This window comes from Acinonyx jubatus, chromosome A2 (assembly GCF_027475565.1).
Source record: "Acinonyx jubatus isolate Ajub_Pintada_27869175 chromosome A2, VMU_Ajub_asm_v1.0, whole genome shotgun sequence".
NCBI lineage: Eukaryota > Metazoa > Chordata > Mammalia > Carnivora > Felidae > Acinonyx > Acinonyx jubatus.
In genome coordinates, this window is record NC_069383.1 from 107,527,761 (window position 1) to 107,549,798 (window position 22,038).

At 48.7% G+C, this 22,038-nt stretch overlaps 1 protein-coding gene across 4 annotated transcripts in view; it reads right to left on the bottom strand.

The window, feature by feature from the left end:
• Nucleotides 1-15,100, bottom strand: part of ZXDC (ZXD family zinc finger C) — a 38,720-nt gene extending 23,620 nt beyond the window's left edge. For 2 of the 4 annotated variants that reach the window (XM_053218826.1, XM_053218825.1), the window contains exons 1-6: nucleotides 14,069-15,100; nucleotides 11,394-11,546; nucleotides 11,217-11,295; nucleotides 9,921-10,051; nucleotides 4,572-4,742; nucleotides 819-1,009 (exon numbers count right to left, since the gene is read on the bottom strand). In XM_053218826.1, the coding sequence (XP_053074801.1) occupies nucleotides 819-1,009; nucleotides 4,572-4,742; nucleotides 9,921-10,051; nucleotides 11,217-11,295; nucleotides 11,394-11,546; nucleotides 14,069-15,038 (1,695 nt within the window). In that variant the 5' untranslated portion in view covers nucleotides 15,039-15,100. Of the gene's footprint in view, nucleotides 1-320; nucleotides 1,010-4,571; nucleotides 4,743-9,920; nucleotides 10,052-11,216; nucleotides 11,296-11,393; nucleotides 11,547-14,068 lie in introns of all 4 variants that reach the window. The other 2 variants (XM_027049782.2, XM_015083197.3) reach the window with 1 other exon arrangement.
• Nucleotides 15,101-22,038: the final 6,938 nt, after the last annotated feature.

The window sequence follows — 22,038 nt, forward strand, 5'->3', positions numbered from 1 at the left end:
TTCCAGAAAAGAAACACATCATCACAGAATCACAAAACTCAAAAGGACCTTAGAAATCATCTAGCCAAACCCCCTCATTTTAGAAATAAATGAGAATTTAAGGTTCAGACAGGATAAGTGATTTCCTCAAGGTCATAAAAACTAGTCAGTTCCAGACTCAAGATCAGAATTCAGATTTCCAGACTTGTAGTCCAGGGCTCCGTCTCTTTTCGCAAACCAGTAAGAAATGTCTGCACATGAACGATTAATCCAGAACATCCTCAAGACTGAGTGTAAGAGAAGCGAGTTACGCAGTGGTGACTGAATAGAGCACTTCATACCAAATAGAAGCTGCCGGTCCCCGCACTGAGCCCCGTGTCTCTCTGAGGACTGTGCTTGTCGGCAGGGCTGCAGAACGCCGACCGGGGCGCCCCTCGGCTCCGTTCCTGCTGCCTGACAGTGTCGGGGCCAGGAGGTGAGTCCGGTTCCACTTTGATTGGAGCCAGCAGCTCCGGGCCACTGGTGCTTCCTGGTGGGGGGCTCGGAGAGGTCAATGTGGTGGTGTTGTCTGCTAAATTACCTCCTGAGGTCAAAGCCTGTGGGTCCTGACTCAAGTTCTTCACAGGCACCGCTACCAGACAGCCTAAGGCTCCTGCACTTACAGTCTGCACATCATCCATACTGAAGCTGCTCTGCTGAAGAACTGTGGCTGCTGTCCCAAGAACGAGAGGGCCGTCCAGGCTTGGAGGAATGTCACTGTGGGCCACCAACACCAGCGGGTCCATGGACCCCAAGGAACTATTATTAGCAGGGAGGGTCCCTCCAAGAGAGGAGCTCACCGAAGTAACGTCAATAGTCAAGATTCCAGAGTTCAGCGCCTCATCTGAGGCCCCCGCGGCACTCCCGCCGTCCCCAGGTGCATCAGAGAAGAGGGCCGCCAGGTCTATGTTGTTGAGCTCACTTTGGCCTGGGCTGCCGAGTTCACTGTTGTGTGTAAGAGAACTCGGAGCTCCAAGCTGAGGGAAGAGATCTGAAAGAGAAACGAATACTCTGGTTGTTGTATGCCCTTTAGGAGATCATGAAGTTCTGTCTGCGCTTTGGATGTCATGCTAGCAAGTGACCCATCAAGGTAACACGTACACTTCCTGCACCTGCTGCCTGATGCATCGAAGGTGGCCACACACCAAAGAAAGGCACTGCTTGATAACCTTATCAGGGTTTTTACATACATTGTCTCAAATCCTTAAACCGACAGGGATTTCTGCGACCGGAAATAACTTGAGAGTCTACGTAATGTTTCGCGAAGTCACATCAACTGGTAACAGGAAGTGGCAAGACTTGAATTCACATCTTTCTGGCTTCAAACCCAATGCTCTTTCTGCTACACAACATGAACTGCCCTCAAGAGGACTGTAAAACCTTCCACAGAACACAAATCTTCGGAAGTCAAACATAAGCTGAACTCTGGCTCTGAGGTATTTTTGGAATCAGCTTGTGTCAGCTCATGTCTCATCAAAATCTAGCTACCACTCCAAAACAAATTTGAGTCATCGGAGGGTGATCAGAGGGAATAAAAACTGTTCTGCTGGAGTGCTCTGGGATCAAGGCCCTGGCGCAAGGCCCCAGGTCTAGGGACCGCAGAGAACTTAGACATCAGCCACAGGGCACCCAAGGAGCTACATTCCCTCCAAGGGGCCTCTCCTGACGGGCTCCCCTCCTCCCCCCACCACCACCGTATTTCCAACCTCTATCACTCCTACCTCCCCCTAGGCCATGATCACCTGGAGGTGGGGAGTCTATCTGACCCACACGGTCCCTTCAGCACCAGGCACTGGAGCCTGGCTCCTAAATAGCATTTAATGATTATAGCAAAAATAATTCTAATAAATCCCTCTTGAGTCTTAAGTGTTCATTCAGTTTCAGTTGTTGGTCATATCACTCTTTAAATATTTGAATCTTTGTCATTCAGTTAAACACTTTAAACACACCTCCCTTGGAGGAATAATAAACATTAAGCATATTTTTAAAATATTTCGAGGAACACTCAAAGCAGGGATTTATACACCACTACACCCAATCAGTCACCCCAAATCCTAGGATTCTTCAAGCACCAAGCAAACAGGAAGATGGGAGCACAAAATATTTGGGAGCCAAACAGGGCCTTGAAGTTATTTCTTCCCAAGAAACTTCTACCTGAAGCTTCTAGAATGTGCCAGTGCCTGGCCACAGGGAAAAGGCTCTCTCAGTTCTCTGGCTCTATTCCGCCTACACCAACTGTTAGCTAATCCCAAACTACTTTCCAGTTGTGCACACCAGCTCCGAGTGCCTATTAGAGTTCCAACGCAAACCTATGAAGAAAATCGGCTACAGACAAATAAATTAATAACCAAATTCTGAATCTATTTTCTTTAGGTGTCACACTACTTCACAGTTTAAAAACAGTATTAAGGGGTGCCTGGGTGGCTCAGTCGGTTGGGCGTCTGACTCTTGGTTTTGGCTCAGGTCATGATCTCACGGTTCATGGGATCAAGTCCCATGCTGGACTCCTCTAACAACGCAGAGCCTGCTTGGGATCCTCTCTCTCCGCCCCTGCCACGCACACATGCACACACGTGCACGCTCTCTTTCAAAATGAATAAACTTAAAAAAAAAATCGCAGTGCAGAGACCAATTTGCTCATAAATTTCCTATTTAGCATCACATTAATTCCATAGGTATTTACTGGACACCTATTATTGCGAGGCCCAGATATTCAGAAATCATTAAACATTAATTACTACAGCTTCTAGCCCAAGGTTTCCATCGTGACCTCGCTCCACCAACTCTCTTTGACCTTAGACAAGTCCTTCTCCTTTCCACCTCAGCTTCATCAGTGACAGGGCCGTGAGGATGCTCCGGCCCCAGAAGCACCACGAGGGGAACTCCCACAGCCAGCCCAGGGCCTGCCAGAGCCCCTGGCAGTATATATCCACAACAACGGACGTTCCCGAGCACTTGTTTCTCACGGGGCTGGCACTGGGACACTACCTAGTTATCCACCCCTGACCATGGCAGGGAATAACGACACCCAGGTCTCCTGTCGTATTATAAATTCAGAGCCCGGGAAACACAGGCACTACAAAAGCAGCTGAGAGGCTCTCATATCCAGACAGACTAAGGAAGCTCATCTGAAATAAACAATGCCATCACTGACTTGAATGAGCCAAGCCAGGAAAGAGGAAAGAACAGGAGCAAAGCAGAGGCCTGGGTGCACAGCATCCCATAGCACCGGGCTCAGAACTGGGAGTGGTGAGGGGTAAGTTTCGTAGACAGAGGGAGGAACCCAACCACTGAAGGCCTCTCAACACCAGCCTAAGGCTCTTGACTGGACTCTGCGTGTTGAGGTGCCAGTCCCTGACAGGAGCCCTCAGAACACCTAGAGCCCAGTAGGGCAGCTTCTTCAAATACAAAGCTAAATGGCAACTGCTGTTAGGGCCACAGGAGTGAAGTGACCACATATCAACAGGATGGAAAGAAGCAGAAGAAGGATGTTTCCCTCAGAGAACTACTCAAATTCTCTTCCGTGCTTGAAAGATGAGGAAACGGGGGACTGCGGACCTGTGCCCTGCCCTGGATCACACAGCTAGGAAGCGACTGTGCCCCAAGGCTGGTGTTGCCTGTCGCACAGATGGCAGGGAGCGGGGCCCAGTTAGCAGCACACTCAAATGACCTGAAGGCTAGCCAGGACTTCACCAAACAGGCCCCGTCGGGAGAGCAGGCTGGTGCCAGTGGTCTGGGGCAGCGGCAGTGCATAGTCGCCCAGACCTTGCAAGGTCCTGCCCACAGGGCTGTGCACGCAGCCTCTACAGGCAGCCTGTCAGTCCCACGCCACCATGTAGCCAGAGAACCAGGCCCTCACATCCCTGGAATCCCCACTCCAGGCTACTACTGTGGTTCGCTCTCTGCTCTACCCTCCCCAGAACTTCAAGCCAACTACCCCCACCCCCTGCGCCTCCCGTCCCCACCACAATGTGAAACACAACTCTGTCTGGTCTTTGAGGACTGTCCTCACCTCGGTGCTGGGAGGAGACAGAAGGGAAGTACCCAGAGACCACAACGGGACAGAGAAAGAGGAGTGAAAAAGACAAATGGGGGAGAGGCACGCTCAGAATTCAGGACAGAGATCACAGAGCGAGACAGATTTAGGAGACACATATTAGGAAAAGCCAACCAAATGGAAGACTGATAGGTAGGTAGAGAGACAGACAGCTAGCTAGCTACATGCATACACACACACACACACACACACACACACACACACACACACATATGTAAATAAATAGTGGAGGACTGAATACTCCTCAAAAGAAGCACTTCAGACACAAGGGAAGGAATAGAGGGTCAGAGGCAAGAAGCGGCAGGAGAACCCAAAAGATGCCACCAGGCTTGGCAGTGTGGTCCACAGGCTGGTAAGGCTTCACTGTGCTCGCCTTAGTGACTTCTGACAACCTCTGAAAGGAGGAGAGGAAGGAAGGACGTGCGTTTGCTTCTCTGACACACGTCGAGCTTACACATCTGTGCAGCACTCTGGGAGGGAAGTAAACCGAGCAGACCTGGGCGCTGGCTGTGCTGTCGGACCACATGAGCCTTCATGCTGTGCTTGGAGGTGAAGAGTCTGTTACAGCTGGAGACCGGGCAACGGCTTTTCGGAGCACCCACGTCCTGCAGGTGTTTCTTGGAGTGAATGTAGAGGCTGCTACGAGCAGAGAACCTGGCACAGCACCCTGGAACAAAAAGAACAATAAGCAATAAACCTAAGGATTCCCAAGGAACTAGTGGTTTCCTTTCTTCCCATCAGAATCGTAAGACAGTACATGTCTATGCTCTGACCTCTGGCAAGGGACAGACACAATACCCTTTGGGGCAGCATCACAAATGTAGGGGCCAAAGCTGCCTGCCCCCAAGCCCACCACTTTGGCATGCAGATTATGCCAGCTGGAAACAATCAAGGCCTAAAAGACTCAAGAATAAACTGTGACATCCCTCCTCCCGACTGCCTAAAACGACTTACATGGAGGACCTGCTCCAGGAAAAAAGCTATCACCATAGATAACTACATTATGACACTAACGAGGTATGGTGGACGGGGAAGGCCTAGCAAGGCCTATTTGATTAAAGTCCTCTCTGTGTCCCATTGTCATCCATGGACCCAGTAAACATTTGTTCCCCAAACATTCACTCTTTTCATCTTCTTGTGAATTGCTTTCCTTCCCTTTGAAAATCCCAGATCCCAACCCCCACCTCTTTCTAGCTCAGGATAACATATATACCTCATTTTGCCCGTACCTGGAATCTCACGTCTGTGTGAGTTTCCCATATATATGAAATTAAATTTTATTTCCTATTAATCTGTCTCCTGTCAATTTAACTTAGTCCAGCTAGAACCACTTGGAGAGGGCAGAAAAAAATTCTTCCTCCCCAATACAAAGGAATTAAATTTGAAAGCAAACTGGATTTAAAAGGAGATATAAAATTCCCCTGCATAGAAGACACATAACCTTGGACTAGTTAACTCTGGGCCTGTTTCTTCACCCATTACACGGTGCTGCTGGGAAAAGTCAGTCAAATTAAGTGCTAAACAACCCCTTCAAAATTCAATTGCTAAAAATGTATACCAATCATCTACACTTAGCTACCACTATAAAAACCGTAACCCTAGAACATTTAAGAGTTGGAAACTACCTCAACAGATCACCGAAGCCAACTCCTCTCATTTTACCACTGAGAAACTGACGCCCAAAGGGACCCAGCAAATGACCCTAAATCGGGTGTACAAGTGGAGCCTGCAGGTGGCATCACCTTGCTGGCTGTTCGACAGCTTAGCCGGAGTCAACAAGACCACAGACCTGTGCGCATATCAGAGGGTGAACAAGACTAATTCAAAAACTCCCCCACTTTCCTCTTGCCCTGATCCCCCACTGCTGGAGCTCTTGCACCACAGGGACACAGAGAGGGCAAGCGGGGTTCTTGGCAGCTACAAGCTTGTGACCTGCAAGTACATGACCAACCAGCTGTCCTGACAAAGGGGAAAAATAAAACCAGTGCGAGTGCCATGAAGTGTTCTGGAAGCAGAAGAAACAGCGCACTTCCTGAGGCGACAGAAAAGGTCTCAAGAGGCAAGAAGCATCTGAGGTGACTGGGTCCTGACATGGAGTCAGGGCTGCACAGCAGAGCAGGAGGGGCGTGCAGGCCAAGGAGCTGCCTTCTAAGGTGTGGAGGCCACAACAGGGCAGCAGGGTGGGCAGGGCCTGGACTCTGGAGCCCAACTCTAGTTCAGCCCCTACTGGCCGCGCCTCATTTCTTCTTTCCAGATCTCCCTTTCCTTTCCTCTCAGGTGGGAATGACAACCCACCGCACAGGGTTATAAAGACGACGTGAAAACGATTCCAAGCTACAGAGTGTTCGCGCAGTGCCCAAGAAAATGCAAAGCGCATCAATGCACTGTGGCACTGTCTTGGAATGGCGAGGTGGAAATGCTGGAGTCTGGGGCCCGCGGGAGGCCTATTTCAGGAAAAGAGGCTATGAGGATAGGATGCTGCCAGATGACGAAAAGCTCTGGCTGCCTCTGAGAGGAGTTTTGAACTTATTTCATTTTCAAATGCAGCTTCAAGCCTGTTTCCAGGTCAGGCTCCTGAGAGAACATTTGGAAAACACAAGAGAGAACAGATGCCTCCAGTCCCAGGTGCGCCGTCTGTGCTTTGCTCCACACAGGGCCCAGGAGGGACGCCTCAGCCCCTTTTCCAGCTGGGACCCCTCAGCACAGACTTACAGAGGAAGATCGCAGAGCAGAGATGCCAAAAACACTTCTTACCAAACTGCTTTGCCAAGGACGGGGCAACCACAACAGGGATGTCTGTCACACTCTTGCCACAGTGGTTTCGATTTTTTAAAATATTTGCTAACTCGATAGGAAACCAAATACATTCCATTTTAATTTGTACATCCTTTGATGACCAGGAATATGACCATTTTTTCCATGTGTGTTAAAGGCGGTCTTTTTCTTTTAATGTTTGATAATCACCTTTTTTGTTTAAGATGATTGCATTTATTTAAGACTGTATTTTTTTAAAGTAATTTCTATACTCAACGTGGGACTCAAACTCACAACCTCAAGATCAACAGAGTCGCACACTCCACCGACTGAGCCAGCCAGGCGCCCCATGGCTGTCTTTTTGTAACTGCAACATCACCTGTTGAGGTGCGTACCCATTCTTCACAAATAAAAGTCATCAGTGCTTGGCACCCCACACTTATAGCAAGTTACCCCCCCGCCCCGAGGAGGGGCAGAGGCAGCCCATCAATGACAAACGTCAAGGGAATGTCCTCAGCTTGAATTCACCACTTACATAAGGACCACACATTCCAACCTCGACTCGGTGCACATAGTGACACACCCTACTAGACACGCCCCAACACACACACACACACACACACACACACACACACACACACACACACAGTCCTCATTCCACCACCTTGTCCTCCCTCAGCACACTCACTGCCGTGTGGCCCTACCCTCTCCATCTCCTCCAGTTACTACAAAAAGATGGGTGGTGGTTGTTTTTTGACTTTTTGTTATGAAACAGTTCAAACAAAGCAGGAAAAATGGTCTAATCACCCAGACTTAAGAATCATCAACTCTTCTTTAAAAAAAAAAAGTTATCAACTCTCAGCCAACCCAAAAGAGTTCTAGGATCCTTTCCCCGAGGCTCCAGCCCTTACCTCCACTCCCTCGAGAAGCACGCTCTTTGACCAAGCACCACTAGATCTCCCCACCCACACCCGCCTCTACCAGCTCAATGCCCAGACATGCCCACAGCCCCCAAGGATACAAATACAGAAAGGCAGAAGCCACCCCTCCTCTGTAGCCAGCCACCACCCCTTCCTCTTTCCCTCAGTCACCTCCAGGAGAGGGGTCGGCACAAGCCACCCCCCGCCTCAACAGAGCTCACCGCTCAGGGCACTAGAGCAGGGCTCTGCCCGAGTCACTCCACTGAACCTCGACCCTCCCCCTGCGGGACCCCGCTGACCCTACCGGAGGAGCCCCTGGTTCCTCACCGCCCTGCCGCACTACCTCAGCGCCCAACCCATCTCCTTCCCCGCACATCCTTCTCTACTGGCTTCAGTGCCACCAACGCTCCCACTTTCCCCATTCCTTCCTAGGACCCTCCTAGGACTCCCCTTCTACTTTCCCACCGGCAGGAGTGGCGGTCCCCAGGGTTTTGTGCTAGGCCTTCTTTTTCATTTAATAGCATTTGATTTCATTTAATGGTAACAACGGCAGTAGGTGACATCTGCGGTTTTTTCTATATGCCTCCATTCAACCTGCTACCTATAGAGCCCTCTCGTAAGCACCCTGTGTGGGTTTGTGACCACTTCAAAGATGAGAAGAGGCACAGTGCCCTCACGCTGCTTGCCAGAAGTTACAGAGCCACTTATGTGGCAGGCTCGAGGCTGGAGTCCAGGATGCCTGGTTCGGGCACTCAGGCCTTCAATCGCGCCACACCACACCGCCTCTTTTCAGAGCACACCTCTCTTCGAGCGCCACATCCACTTCTGCGGCTTAAATCATCACCACGTGCTACCTGCCTCACCCCCGGCCCACCTCCTCACCGAACCCCGAAAGCAGTGCATCCCTACCATCGGAATGTGGAAAGCCTGTGGGCACCTAAAATGCAGCCCGTCCTCTTCCTTCAACCACCAGCCCCGCGTGCCCACCTCAAGTGAGATACGCCCATATCCACCACACAGCACTGCTGGTGCACGAACTTCTCTCTCTCTCTCTCTCTCTCTCTCTCTCCCTCTCTCTCGCTGGTGCCTTCTCGCCCTTCCCACCGCTAAGCTCCAATACAGGTGCTGGCCGTCTCCCCAGGAAACCGGACCCAGCCTAAGCGCAAACAACGGTCCCATCACTCCCCTGCCCCGAGCACTCAGACTGCTGCTCTGGGAGACTGCCTCGCACTGGCCTCCCTGCCTCCTCCACCGCACTCCACTCCCCCCCACCCCGCCAACCCCCGCTGCCCCGGGCTAGCTCTGCCTCATTCTTTGGCTGACTGGGAGGCCACTCCCATGCCGCCCCCCCCCCCCCCCCCCCCCCCCCCCGTGCTCCAGGAACAGTCCGGGTGACCTCTGTCCCCACAGCACCCCGCACACTATTGGCCTACCTGGTGCGCCCCAACTGGAGCTCTGACGACAGGAGAAACCGTGTCTTGATTAAACTATGTTTAATCAACACATTATCTTCGTGACATTCTAGCAATTGGTCTCAGTTTCACATCGGTCTTTATTATCCACTTTCCAGGTAAAGGAAACTGAGGCCCAGAGAAGCCGGCCTGAGATCTCCAACCAACGGGTGAGGGCCAGGATCAAGATTCACAACCACACGCTGACCCACTCTGCCATCCCGGTGCATCTGCGGCACCTACAGCAGGGCCAGCACGGACAAGCCACAGAGCTGACTTCTGGCCAACGAATCATGCCTTCGGTGTTTCAGAGAAAAAAAATTCCCAGTACGTTTTTTTAAAAAGCCAGCCTGACTACTGCCGTCCATGTGGCTACCATTTACTGAGTCCGTGACAGGTACCAGGTGCCAAAACAGGCATTTTCACACGTTCTTTCCCCTGATCCTCACAACTGCCAAATTAAACAGGTAATAACTAGAGCCACGGATCTCGTGAGTGCACTTCAGAGCCAGGAATCAACCCTGGTCTGATTCTGAAGTCGGTTCACTACACTGCTCCCAAGGTAAGACAACGAACTAAAAACCAGCCAATTAAACCCAATGCTGCAACTTGTGCTCAGCTTGTCGTTATGTAAATAAAACTTACCTTTGAACAACTTAAACTTACAACAACGTGGACGTGTGCTAGTTTAGAGCTCAAAGGGATGTGTTAAAAATCTACCTTCCACAGGACACTCGAACGGCTTTGTGCCCAGGTGGGTAATGCTATGGCCTTTCAGGTGCTCTGCTCTCGTGAAGGACTTCCCACAGCCTTCCACGGGACAGGTAAACCTCCGATCGTCATCGTGTTTCCTGGGAGAACAAAGAAACAGGAACGGTGATTATGCACGCCACCCAGAGACACCAGGCCTCAAGAGGGGATTCTTTGTTTAAAATCCCACAAATTACAAACTCTCAGCATTTAAAGAAAATGATCAGTACATTTCAGAAAATCTGAATTCTCTCTAGCCCTTATGGGCAGGTTTGCAATTTAGCTACCCTGTAATTAGAAATTCTACTTTAATGACAAGGCTGACTTGAGAGTCAGACACAACAATTAGTGCTGCTTCCATCGGAACAGCTGGGTCCCAAATGTATTGACGAAGCTACTTTTTGACGGTTACAGATTCTGGTAACAAACGAGGTTTCCAAGCTACGGAGGGCAAAGAGAAGCGTGCACAGAAAATCAACTGCAATCCTCAAGTCCTTGCATAAACACCACCCTTTCCTGAGTAACATTTTTACAGTAAACCCCTCAATCCCCAGCTGTGCAAACCACTCAACCTCTCTGTGCCCCAATGCAAAACAGCGAGAAGAACATCAAGGCCAGAGTTGCTGTGAAGGTTAAATGATATCTCGTTTACGTGAAGTGCCGACCAGTACCTGCACACAGGTGAAGCCTCCGGGGTCGTCATTATCACCACGGAAAGTTTGTAATGACATAAGGAAAGGTTCTTCCACAGTATTAACTTTTTTAAAAATATTAGCTTGTATATAAAGTACACAAATTACGTTCAAAAACAAGTATACATAAAAAACCTGACACTAGGTCGTCAGATTCTAAGTGGTTTTCTTCTCACAGCTCTCTGAATTTACCAAATTATCTACAACGGGCTCCTTTTCTTATAACTTAAAAAAAACCTCAACAGGGACGCCTGGGTGGCGCAGTCGGTTAAGCCTCCGACTTCAGCCAGGTCACAATCTCGCGGTCCATGAGTTCGAGCCCCGCATCAGGCTCTGGGCTGATGGCTCAGAGCCTGCAGCCTGTTTCCGATTCTGTGTCTCCCTCTCTCTCTGCCCCTCCCCCGTTCATGCTCTGTCTCTCTCTGTCCCAAAAATAAATAAACGTTGGAAAAAAAAAATTAAAAAAAAAAAAAACCAAAACCTCAACAGATACATGTCATCCACAGGCTTCTGCTGCGGACAAACAACAAATTCATTTCCCATACTGGTAACTGAACCGAAATGTAAAGAGTACCTTTTGTGCCGTAGGAGTTTAGACATGCTGGTGAAGGTCCAGCCGCAACTGTCAGAGTCGCAAATAAAAGGTCTTTCGCCTTGGAAAAGACAAAAATTACACCTCATCACCATAAATGCAAGCTACCACAATGACAAACTGTGGGTGCAAACGATGTTGCATTCTCTAGCTCATTACCTGTATGACTTCTCAGGTGAATTTTCAGGCGACAGGCTTTGTCATATTGTTTGCTGCATCCAGGAAAGGAGCAAGAAAAGAGTTCTTGTTCCCTGAAGTGGGCTCGGTTATGGGAAAACAGAGCACTCACTGTGATGAATGTCTTCTCACAGCCTGAACAAAGAAAACACAAACGCTGCTCACTGGTGTGACAAAAATCACATAACACGGCTAACCTAGCCACCACTCCAGGACACCGTGAAGCAAACAAGGAAGAAAATGAGTCAGAAGCGCCTCCAGAAAGTTACAACCATTGTTACAACCGCTGACATCTGGCTTTGTAAAGGCAGCCGATAGGCACACGCAGGCCACCTGTTGTCATCTGACTTCAATATGAAGCCACCGATCAAGGGAGCTCCAATCACAGCAATGTGCTCCCAGTTCCACAGCACAGATTTTGCTTACATTCTGTGAACTGAAATGTCAGGGCTGCCTATGCGAGACCAAAGGAAACCCAATGAAAGAGATCAGATGCTAAGGAACAAGGATTTTGTCTGGCAGGAGTTGCACTTGGAAGGGCCACAAACCATTGTCATGTCCGAGACTTTTTCACCCCTTGGGGGTGATGCACTGTCCTACACACCCAGAGGACCCTCTGTGTCCTCTATGCATCCTCTGTAACCGGCAGCATCCCCCCGTCACCAGGTTTTTTTTTCCTTTTGCCTGTTTCCCCAGGGTACCCTGCTGTCAAAGGAGGCTACCAGGGTCATCTTCACTCCCCTAGCTTTTTCCTTCACCTCTATCGCCAACCCCAGTGGAGCCACCAGAAAGGAGCCTACTTCAGCAATTCACAGACTTTCCACATCGAAAGCTCTCCTTTAACAAAAAGGTTCAGTGCTCAAATGGAGTAGAAAATACTAGGTTGTAAGATGCTTCCCAGGTATCTTTGTTGCAGCTCTTCTCAGAGCCTTTAACATGCTACCATCGTGCCTGTAAACCACTAAGCAGATACACGCTGTGCATCATCACCGCATCAAAGCACTAGCCCAAGGAACCCTACTTTCCCTAGCAATGCTTAATTGGGAAGTGCTCATCTTCCTAAATGCCCTAAAATCCTCCTCCTCTTTAGCATAAATCTGCCCTCCCTCCCCACCCCCACCCATTCCCTATTTTGGGCTTGGATGTATTTTCATACACTCCAACAGGTAAATCTCTCAGCCCTTAGCAAGATTCACCCACCCTGCAATCAACAACTAAGGCCTATGATCCTCCCTCTGAAATCTTTCCTACATGGAACTCAGGCCTAGAACATTTAACGGGGCTTCACTGGTCCCTCTCCTGACCCCACCCATCTTAAAACACCCCACTGATCATCCAACTCAAAACTTTCGGGGGGACTTCATACCCAAAAGCAAGCTACAGCCCTGATCTTCCTGGTATTATACGTGGAACGACACTCTTGGTGCATTTCACTAGGGAGCAGACTATAAGCCATCATCAGATTCACGGTATGTAACTGAGAAAGGTTCTGAAACGGTGCTCTAAACTCATATTCTCCACAAAGAGGATGCACAAGACAGTCTACAAGCATGTGGGAAGAAAACAGAAGAATCTATTAACATGTGTTTTTCATTTCACCCTTTAAAAATCTCTATATGTGAGTGTATTTTTTACAACATGCACATTACTAGGAGAGCGCTGCACGTATGTAATACATCAGTAACACGCTGGGTATGTGCTAGGCATATAGTTGAGTTTTTGTTTTGATGAACAGGAAGTGGAAGGCCCCTCACGCTCTACGGGCCCTCCCACACCCTTCCAACTTCACTCCCCACCCCACACCACCACCACAGCCCATATTCCCTGCCTTGGCTTGGCAGTGTCACTTCCCCCCCAAGTCAATTCCTTCCCAGGCGGGAATCTTCTCTTCCTCCTGAGGAGGCACATTCTTCCCCTTAGAGCACCTAAAGCTGCCGATCCTGGTGGAGTTTACTCTTGTGGAGCCTGCATTCCCTCCCACTGCAGACAACGAAAGAGGAGAAAACCCTCCACTGGATTTCACCTACACTGCTGGGCCTCGGACTCTTCATCTGTGAAATGAGGATAATTTTTAGGACTTCCCCAAACTGAAGTCCAAAGGAAATAAAAGCAGAAAAGCCACCAAAAGCGCAATGCACCACACCTGTGACCATCCCCCTCAGGCCTCAGGGCCTCAGAATGTGGCTTCTGGCCAGATTCATCTGTGTTCCTCCCACACTGGTGCGTGCCAGCAGAAATATCTGATAACTGACCATTTCTAACCGATGAAAGCCCGAAAAACACAAACGCCTGACTCATAAGACAAATCTCTGGGAAGATGCTTTATCACTTTCATTAAGCTGAAGCACTTTAAGAGAGAGACCTGTTGCCTCCACCCCGGGGAAGGAAGGCTGTAATGATTTGTTACTACCTTGCTGTCGAAATCCCCGCAGCAATGCAGGGTTGAGATATCTAAGCGAATCACCTGGAAAGAACTGGAACACAGACACCAGAGTGCTCCGTTCCCGCCCCTCACTCTCGGCCCACGGAATTTAAATCCTGCCCAAGTGAGCAGCAGAAGGCAGGGCGACGCCGCACCCACTGTGAGCGACTGAATTTGGCCCTGGGGCCCCGGGAGCCCCCCGAAGCCCGCCCGCAGGCCCGTGGCGCGCGGTTACCGGGAAAGTCACACTTGTAGGGCCGCTCGGGCTCGAAGTGGCTGCGCTGGTGGGAGCTGAGTTTGGCGTGCGTGGGGAAGCGTTCGGAGCACACCTCGCACTTGAACAAGTTCTCCTGCTCGTGGCCCTTCATGTGCGCCTTGAGGTTGTACACTGTGGTGAACTTCTTGCCGCAGCCGCCCACGGGGCAGCCGAAGGGCCGCAGCTTGTCGTGCGACTGCAGGTGCCGCTTGAGCTTGTAAGAGGTGGTAAAGGCCCAGCCGCAGCCGTCCAGGGGGCACTTGAAGGGCCGCCGGCCCTGGCTGCTGCCGTGCGTGAGCAGGTGCACCTTGAGCTGGTGCTTCTTGGCGAAGGAGAGCGCGCACTGCGGCTCCGGGCAGCGGTAGCCGGGGGCGCCAGAGCCGGGGGCCGGGGTACCGCGGCGGCCCTCCGCCAGGCTCGCGGCCTCCTCCCCCGGAGGCGCGGGCGGGCCCCGGGGCGGCTGGTCGGACGGCGGAGGCGCAGCAGCCAGTGTGAAGACGCCGTGATCGAAACGCACCAGCAGGTCCTGGCTGTTGATGGTGACGGTGCCCGCGAGGCCCGCTCCGGGCCCGGGGGCGGCGGCCGCGCCGCTGGGGCCCTGCTGGGGACGGCCGGCCGGGCTCGCGCCCGCGCTGGGCCCGACCTCCCGCCGCCCGGGCGCCTCGGCCGCGGCGCCGCGCGCCACTTCCAGCAGCACCACGAAGGAGTCGCTGCCATCCTCGAGGGGCGGGGGACTCGGCCCCTGGCCCTCCGACGCCGCCCGGGCCTCCCCGCACAGCGGCCCCGGCCCGCCATCTTCAGGGCCCCGCAGCAGCAGCAGACGGCGGCGCGCGGGGCCAGGGCTGGGCGGCGGCCCCGGGCCTCGGCGGAGCCGACCGGGACCGCCGGCGCCGCCGCCATGTTGGGCTCCGCGCGCGGTCGGGGCGGCGAGCAGCTTCGGGAGGTCCATCTTGGGCCCAGCCGCGGCGTCGCAGCCGCCGCCTCGGAAGAAGCGCGGTCCGCCCCGCCCAGCCGTGCGCGACGCCGTGCGGCCGCCGCGGCGGATCGGCGCCAAAGCCCGGCGCGGAGCACGGCCGGAGTCCGGCCTGGAGCTGCGCGTGCGCGTGAGCCGCGGGGCGCTGCGCGAGGCCTGCCGGACTCGGGGTGGTCAGCGCGGGGCCCGCGAGGCCTGCTGGCCGCCGAGCCCCGGGGGTTTTGGCCGGCCCCGACCTCGCGAGCTGCGGTCCAGATCCCTCCGTGGGGAACGACGCTTGCCCCCGACCTAACAGTACTGGCTTTCCACTGGGTAGTGGATTAGTAATAGCAGCCAACTATCTTCACACTCACAAGGGTGAGGAAGCTGAGGCACTGACGGTTCGAGTCCCTTGCCCGAGGTCACAGCCAGGAACTGGGAGAGTCAGGGTTCCGGCACCAGGCTGGGCTCACTGGACTGGAAACCGCCCCGCTGGCTCTGGCTCCTGGCCCACAGACGTTGCGAGTAGTGCCCGCAGATCCTTTCCCCCTGGACCGGACCCCCGCCTACACTCTGCATTTCCTACTAAACTTCCTAAAGCCTTACACCTCCGCAGCCCTTACTCCATTGTTGCCTGAACTCCCCCACCCCACCCCTCAACCCGGATTCCGTCTGCTCTCCTGACCCAAACCCCTACTTCACGACTAGCTTCCTAGCAAAATAACGCTGCATCCGCCATGCCCTCCACCCAGTCTAGTCTCCATAGGGCATAGCTGTGTACTCATTTGGCGCACCCCATTGCTCTTATGCCTAGCTGGTCTCCCCTGCATTTGTCACTACTGTACCCCTCACTCTACAATCCCATTGCCCCCCCCCCCCATCCTTATCCCAGTTCCTCCAACAGGCCAAGCCAGTTCCACCCACAGAGACTGCACAGCTGGTCTCTGATTCCTCTAGGAAGACTGGCCTTCTGATCACGTACACCCTCACCCAGCTTATTTTCCGCCTTCCCTCTGATTTGTGTGCCCTTATAGCTCTCAAGTGCAGTTTTTTTTTATTTGCCCTTTTCCTGGCTAATTCATGGTCTATATCCGCCTGTAGAATGTAGACTCCTTTAGGGCAGGAACTGTGTCAGTCTCATTCAAGCTGTATGTCCAGAGGCTAACAGCAAAAATTCTCAGTTAAATGTTTATTGATGAGTGCCTTATTATTAAAAGTACTTTATTTTTTTTTTAATGTCTATTTATATTAGAGAGAGAGTGTGTGTGAGCCGGGTAGGGGCAGAGAGAGAGGGAGACACAGAATTCCAAGCAGGCTCCAGGCTCTGAGCTGTCAGCACAGAGCCTGATGCTGAGCTCATGGACCCGGAGGTCATGACCTGAGCCGAAGTTGGATACTTCACCAACTGAGCCACTCGCGCACCCCAAAAGTATTTTAAAAATAAGGTACATAAATAATATTGAAAAGAATAGGACAGGGGTGCCTGAGTGGCTCAGTTGGTGAAGCGTCGGACTTCAACTCAGGTCATGATCTCATGGTGCCTGAGTTCTAGCCCCACATCTGGCTCTGTGCTGACAGCTCAGAGCCTGGAGCCTGCATCAGATTCTGTGCCTCTGTCTCTCTGCCCCTCCCCCACTCACACTTTGTCTCTCTCTGTCTCTCAAAAATGAATAAACGTTAAAAAAATTTTTTAAAGAATAGGAAACACTATATATATATATAATTTATGTCTGCAAATACATTGTTCCCAGGCCATTCCATGGAGGAAAGAATAATCTTTTCAAAAACAAATGGTTCTGGGACAACTGGATATCTACATAGGAAAGAATGAATTTGGACCCGTACTTCCCACCAGACACAAAAAGTAACTCAAAATGGATCAAAGACCTAAATGTAAGAACAAGAACTATTAGAAGACAACAGTATATTTGTGTGACCTTGGATTAGGGGATGGTTTCCTCTAGATGTGAAACTAAAACACAAGTAATGAAAGAAACAAATTTGGCCTCATCAAAACCAAGAACTCTTTTACCTCAAAGAACACCAAAAGGAAAGTGAAAAGACAACCCACAGAATGGAAGAAAAATTTGCAAATCCTGTATCTGATCAGCAACTACTACCCAGAATATAGTTTTAAAAACTCATGACCCAACAGCAAAAAGACAACCCAACTTAAAAGCAAAGGATTTGAATAGATATCTCTCCAGAGATGTACAAATGGCCAATAAGCACACAAAAAGATGCTTGACATCATTACTCATTAGGGAAATGTAAATCAAAACCGTAAGGATATAACATTTCTTCTCTACTAACAGCTATAATTTTTTAAAGTGAAAAAGAACAAGTGTGAGAATGGCAGAAAAATTGGAACCCTCATAACATTTCTGGTGGGAATGTAATATGGTGAAGCCAGTGTGCAAGTAAGCTTGGCAGCTCCTCAAAAGTTAGATATAGAATTTCCCTATCACCCAGCAATTCCATTCCTAAGCATATACCCAAGAGAAATGACGTAGGCTACAACAAGAGTGAACCTTGAAGACATGCTAAGGGAAGAAAGCCAGACACGAGACCACATGCTGTAAGATTCCACTCATGTGTCTAGAAAAGGTAAATCAATTGAGTCAGAAAGTAGATTAGTGGTTGCCAGGAGATGCACAGTAAAAGGAAATTGGGACTAACTGCTAATAGCTATGGAATTTCTTTTTGGGGTGATGGAAATGCCCTGGAATTAGACATCGGTGATGGGTACACAACACAGTTGAGTGTACTAAAAACCACTGACTTGTACGTTTTAAAACAGTAACTTTTGCATTCTGTATGACTCTGCTAAAAATATATTGGTAGGAAAAGTCAATGCACAACATTGTTTAGAAGGATCCTGTTTGTGTACGGAGGGAGAAATGATGTGTATGTTCACATATTTGCATATCCTTAGAACATTTCTAGAAAGATACTCAAGACACTGTTAGTACTTGCGACTGCTTCTAAAGAGAGGTGGGGAAACAGAGGTACCTTCACTTAGTACTTCTCTCCTGTTGGCACTACTTTTGTTTTAGATCATGAATGGATTTTTTGGTTTTTGTTGTTTCGTATAAATTCCAGCGTAACAAACATACAGTGTTATATTAATTTCAAGTGTACAATATAGAGGTTTAACAATTCTGTACATTATTCAGTGTTTCATCACAGTAAGTGCACTCTTAATCCCCTTCACCTATTTCACCCACACCCCTCTGGCAGTTTGTTCTTTATGTTTAAGAGTCTAGTTTCTTGTCTCTTTCTTGGTTCATTTCTTTTGTTTCTTAAATTCCACATATGAGTGAGATCATGGTATTTGTCTTTCTCTAACTTATGTAGCTTAGCATTATACTCCCTAATTCGATCCGCATTGTTGCTAATGGCAAGATCTCGTTCTTTTTAAATGGCTGAATAATATTCCATTGTATCTTTACACCACTTCTTTATCCATTCATCGGTGGATGGACACTTGGGCTGCTTCCATATCTTGGCAATTGTAAATAATGCTGCATAAACATAGGGGTGCATGTATCCCTCTGGATCAGTGTTTTTGTGTTCTTTGGGTGAATACCCAATAGTGCGATTGCTAGATCTACAGTTCTATTTTTAACTCTTTGAAGAACCTCCACACTGTTTTCCACAGTGACTGTACCAGTTTGCATTCCCACCAACAGTGCATGAGGGTTCCTTTTTCTCCACATCCTCGCCAACACCTGTTGTTTCTTGCATTGTTAATTTTAGCCATTCTGACAAGTGTGAGGTGATATCTCATTTTTTTGATTTGCATTTCCCTGACAAATGAGTGGTGGTGAGCATCTTTTTATGTGTTGGCTGGCCATCTGGATGTCTTCTATGGAGAAATGTCTGTTCACATCTTCTGCCCATTTTTTAATTGGATTATTTGTTTTCTGGGTGTTGAGTTATATAAATTCTTTATATATTGTGGATACTAACCCTTTATCAGGCATGTCATTTGCAAATATCTTCTCCCATTCCATAGGTTGCCTTTTGGTTTTGTTGATTGTTTCCTTGCCTGTGCAGAAGCTTTTTTTATTTTGATGTAGTCCCAATAGTTTAATTTTGCTTTTGTTCCCTTTTTCTCAGGAGACATATCTAGAAAAATGTTGCCATGGTCAGTGTCAGAGAAATTACTGCCTGTGCTCTCTCCTAGGATTTTTATGGTTTCAAGTCTCACATTTAGGTCTTTAATCCATTTTGAATTTATTTTTGTGTAAGGTGTAAGAAAGCGGTCCAGTTTCATTTTTTTGCCTGTTGCTATCCAGTTTTTCCAACACCATATGTTAAGAAAGTGGTCCAGTTTCATTCTTTTGCGTGTTGCTATCCAGTTTTTCCAACACCATATGTTAAAGAGACTGTCTTTTTCCCATTGGGTATTCCTGCCTTCTTTGTTGAAGTTCATTGACCATGTAATCATGGGTTTATTTCTGGGCTCTCTATTCTGTTCCATTGACCTATGTGTCTATTTTTGCCAGTACCTTACTATTTTGATGACTGGTGCTTTGTAGTAGATCTTGAAATTTGGGATTGTGGTACCTCCAGTTTTGTTTTGTTTTGTTTCAAGATTGCTTTGGCTACTTGAGGTCTTTTTTGGCTCCATACAAATTTTAGAATTATTTGTTCTAATTCTGTGAACTAGATTGATATTTTGAAAAGGATTGCATTAAATCTATAGATTGCTTTGGATAGCATGGACATATTAAAAATATTTCTTCTCCCAATCCATGAGCATGGATTCTTTCCATTTCTTTCTGTCTTTCCATGACTGACTCCATGGAGTCTTTCCATTTCTTTATGTCATTTTCAATTTCTTTCACCAATGTGTGTAGTTTTCAGAGTACAGGTCTTTCACCTCCATGGTTAAGTTTATTCCCAGGTATTTTGTTATTTTTGGTGCAATTGTAAGTGGGATTATTGTCTTAATTTCTCTTTCTGCTACTTCCTTATTAGTGCAACAGAGTTCTGTGCATTCATTTTGTATCTTGTGACCTCACTAAATTCTAGTAGTTTTTTCAGGGAGTCTTTGGGGTTTCCTATATATAGTATCGGGTCATCTGCAAATAGTGAGTTTTACTTCTTCCTTACCAATTTGGATGTGTTTTATTTCTTTTTGTTGTCTGATTGATGTGGCTAGGACTCCCAGTGCTATGTTGAATAAAAGTGATGAGAGTGTATGTCCTGGTCTTATTCCTGACCCAAGGGGAAAAGCTCTCTGTTTTTCCCCACTGAGTATGATGTTTTCCACATAAGGCCTTTATTGTGTTGAGGTACATTCCCTCTAGATCTACTTTGTTGAAGGTTTTTATCATGACTAGGTGCTGTACTTTGTCAAATGCTTTTTCTGCATGTATCAAAATGATCATGTGGTTTCTATCCTTACTCTTGTTCATGTTGATTGATTTGCAAATATTGAACCACCCTTGCATCCCAGGAATAAATAAATCCCACTTGATTGTGGTGAATCATTTTCTTTTTTTTTTAATTTTTTCTGAATGTTTATTTATTTTTATAGGAGAGAGACACAGAGTGTGAGCAGGGGAGGAGCAGAGAGAAAGGGAGACACAGAATCCAAAGCAGGCTCCAGGCTCCGAGGTGTCAGCACAGAGCCCTACGCGGGTCTTGAACTCACAAACCGTGAGATCGTCACCCAATCCGAAGTCAGGCGCTTAACTGACTGAGCCACCAAGGTACCCCTGGTGAATCATTTCTTAATGTGTTGTTTGCTTCAGTTTGCTAATATTTTGTTGAGAATTTTTGTGTCTATGCTCATCAGAGATATTGCTAACTACAGAGCTCTCAAGATCATGAGCAATTTTTATAATTAAGAAACTTTTTCCACTGTGGAAAACGGTATGGCAGATCTTCAAAAAACTGATCATGGAATTACCATATGACCCAACAATCCCACTTCTGGGATTGTTGAACCGAATGCAGGGACTCAGACAGATATTCACACAGCCATGCATGTAGAAGCATTATCCTAGCACCCAAGAGTTGGAAGCAGTCCAAGTGCCCACAGATGGATAAATGGCTACACAAAATGTGGTTTATGGATACAGTGGAATATTCTTCAGTCCTCAAAAGGAAGGAAATTTTGAACATGTCACAACATGGATGAACCTTGAGGACATTGTGCTGCATCAAATAAGCCGGTCACAAAAAAAGGATAAACCGTGTATAATAATACACGGTTTTATATGAGAACCATTTATATGAGGACCATTTAGGGGCACCTGGGTGGCTCAGTCGGTTAAGCGGCCGACTTCGGCTCAGGTCATGATCTTGTAGTCCGTGAGTTCGAGCCCCGTGTCGGGCTCTGTGCTGACAGCTCAGAGCCTGGAGCCTGTTTCCGATTCTGTGTCTCCTTCTCTCTGACCCTCCCCCATTCATGCTCTGTCTCTCTCTGTCTCAAAAATAAATAAACGTTAAAAAATAAATAAATAGGGGCGCCTGGGTGGCTCAGTCGGTTAAGTGTCCGACTTCAGCTCAGGTCACGATCTCACGGTCCGTGAGTTCGAGCCCCGCGTCGGGCTCTGGGCTGATGGCTCAGAGCCTGGAGCCTGCTTCCGATTCTGTGTCTCCCTCTCTCTCTGCCCCTCCCCTGTTCATGCTCTGTCTCTCTCTGTCTCAAAAATTAAAAAAAAAAAATTTTTTTAAATTAAAAAAAAAATATATGAGGACCATTTATATGAGGTCCCTAGAGCTGTACAATTCATAGAGACAGAAAGTAGGGTGGTGGCTATAGGGGCTGAGGTGGGGGGAGGAGGAGTCAGGACTTAATGGATATGGAGTTTCAGTTTGGGAAGATGAAAACATTCTGGAGCTGGATGGTGGGGACGGCTGTGCAACAGTGTGAGTGCTTCATGCCCCTGAACTGCACTCTTAGAAATGGTCAAAATGGTGAATTTTATGTGAAGTATATTTTCCTACAATAAAAGAAAATTTAAAAAATTTTTCAAGT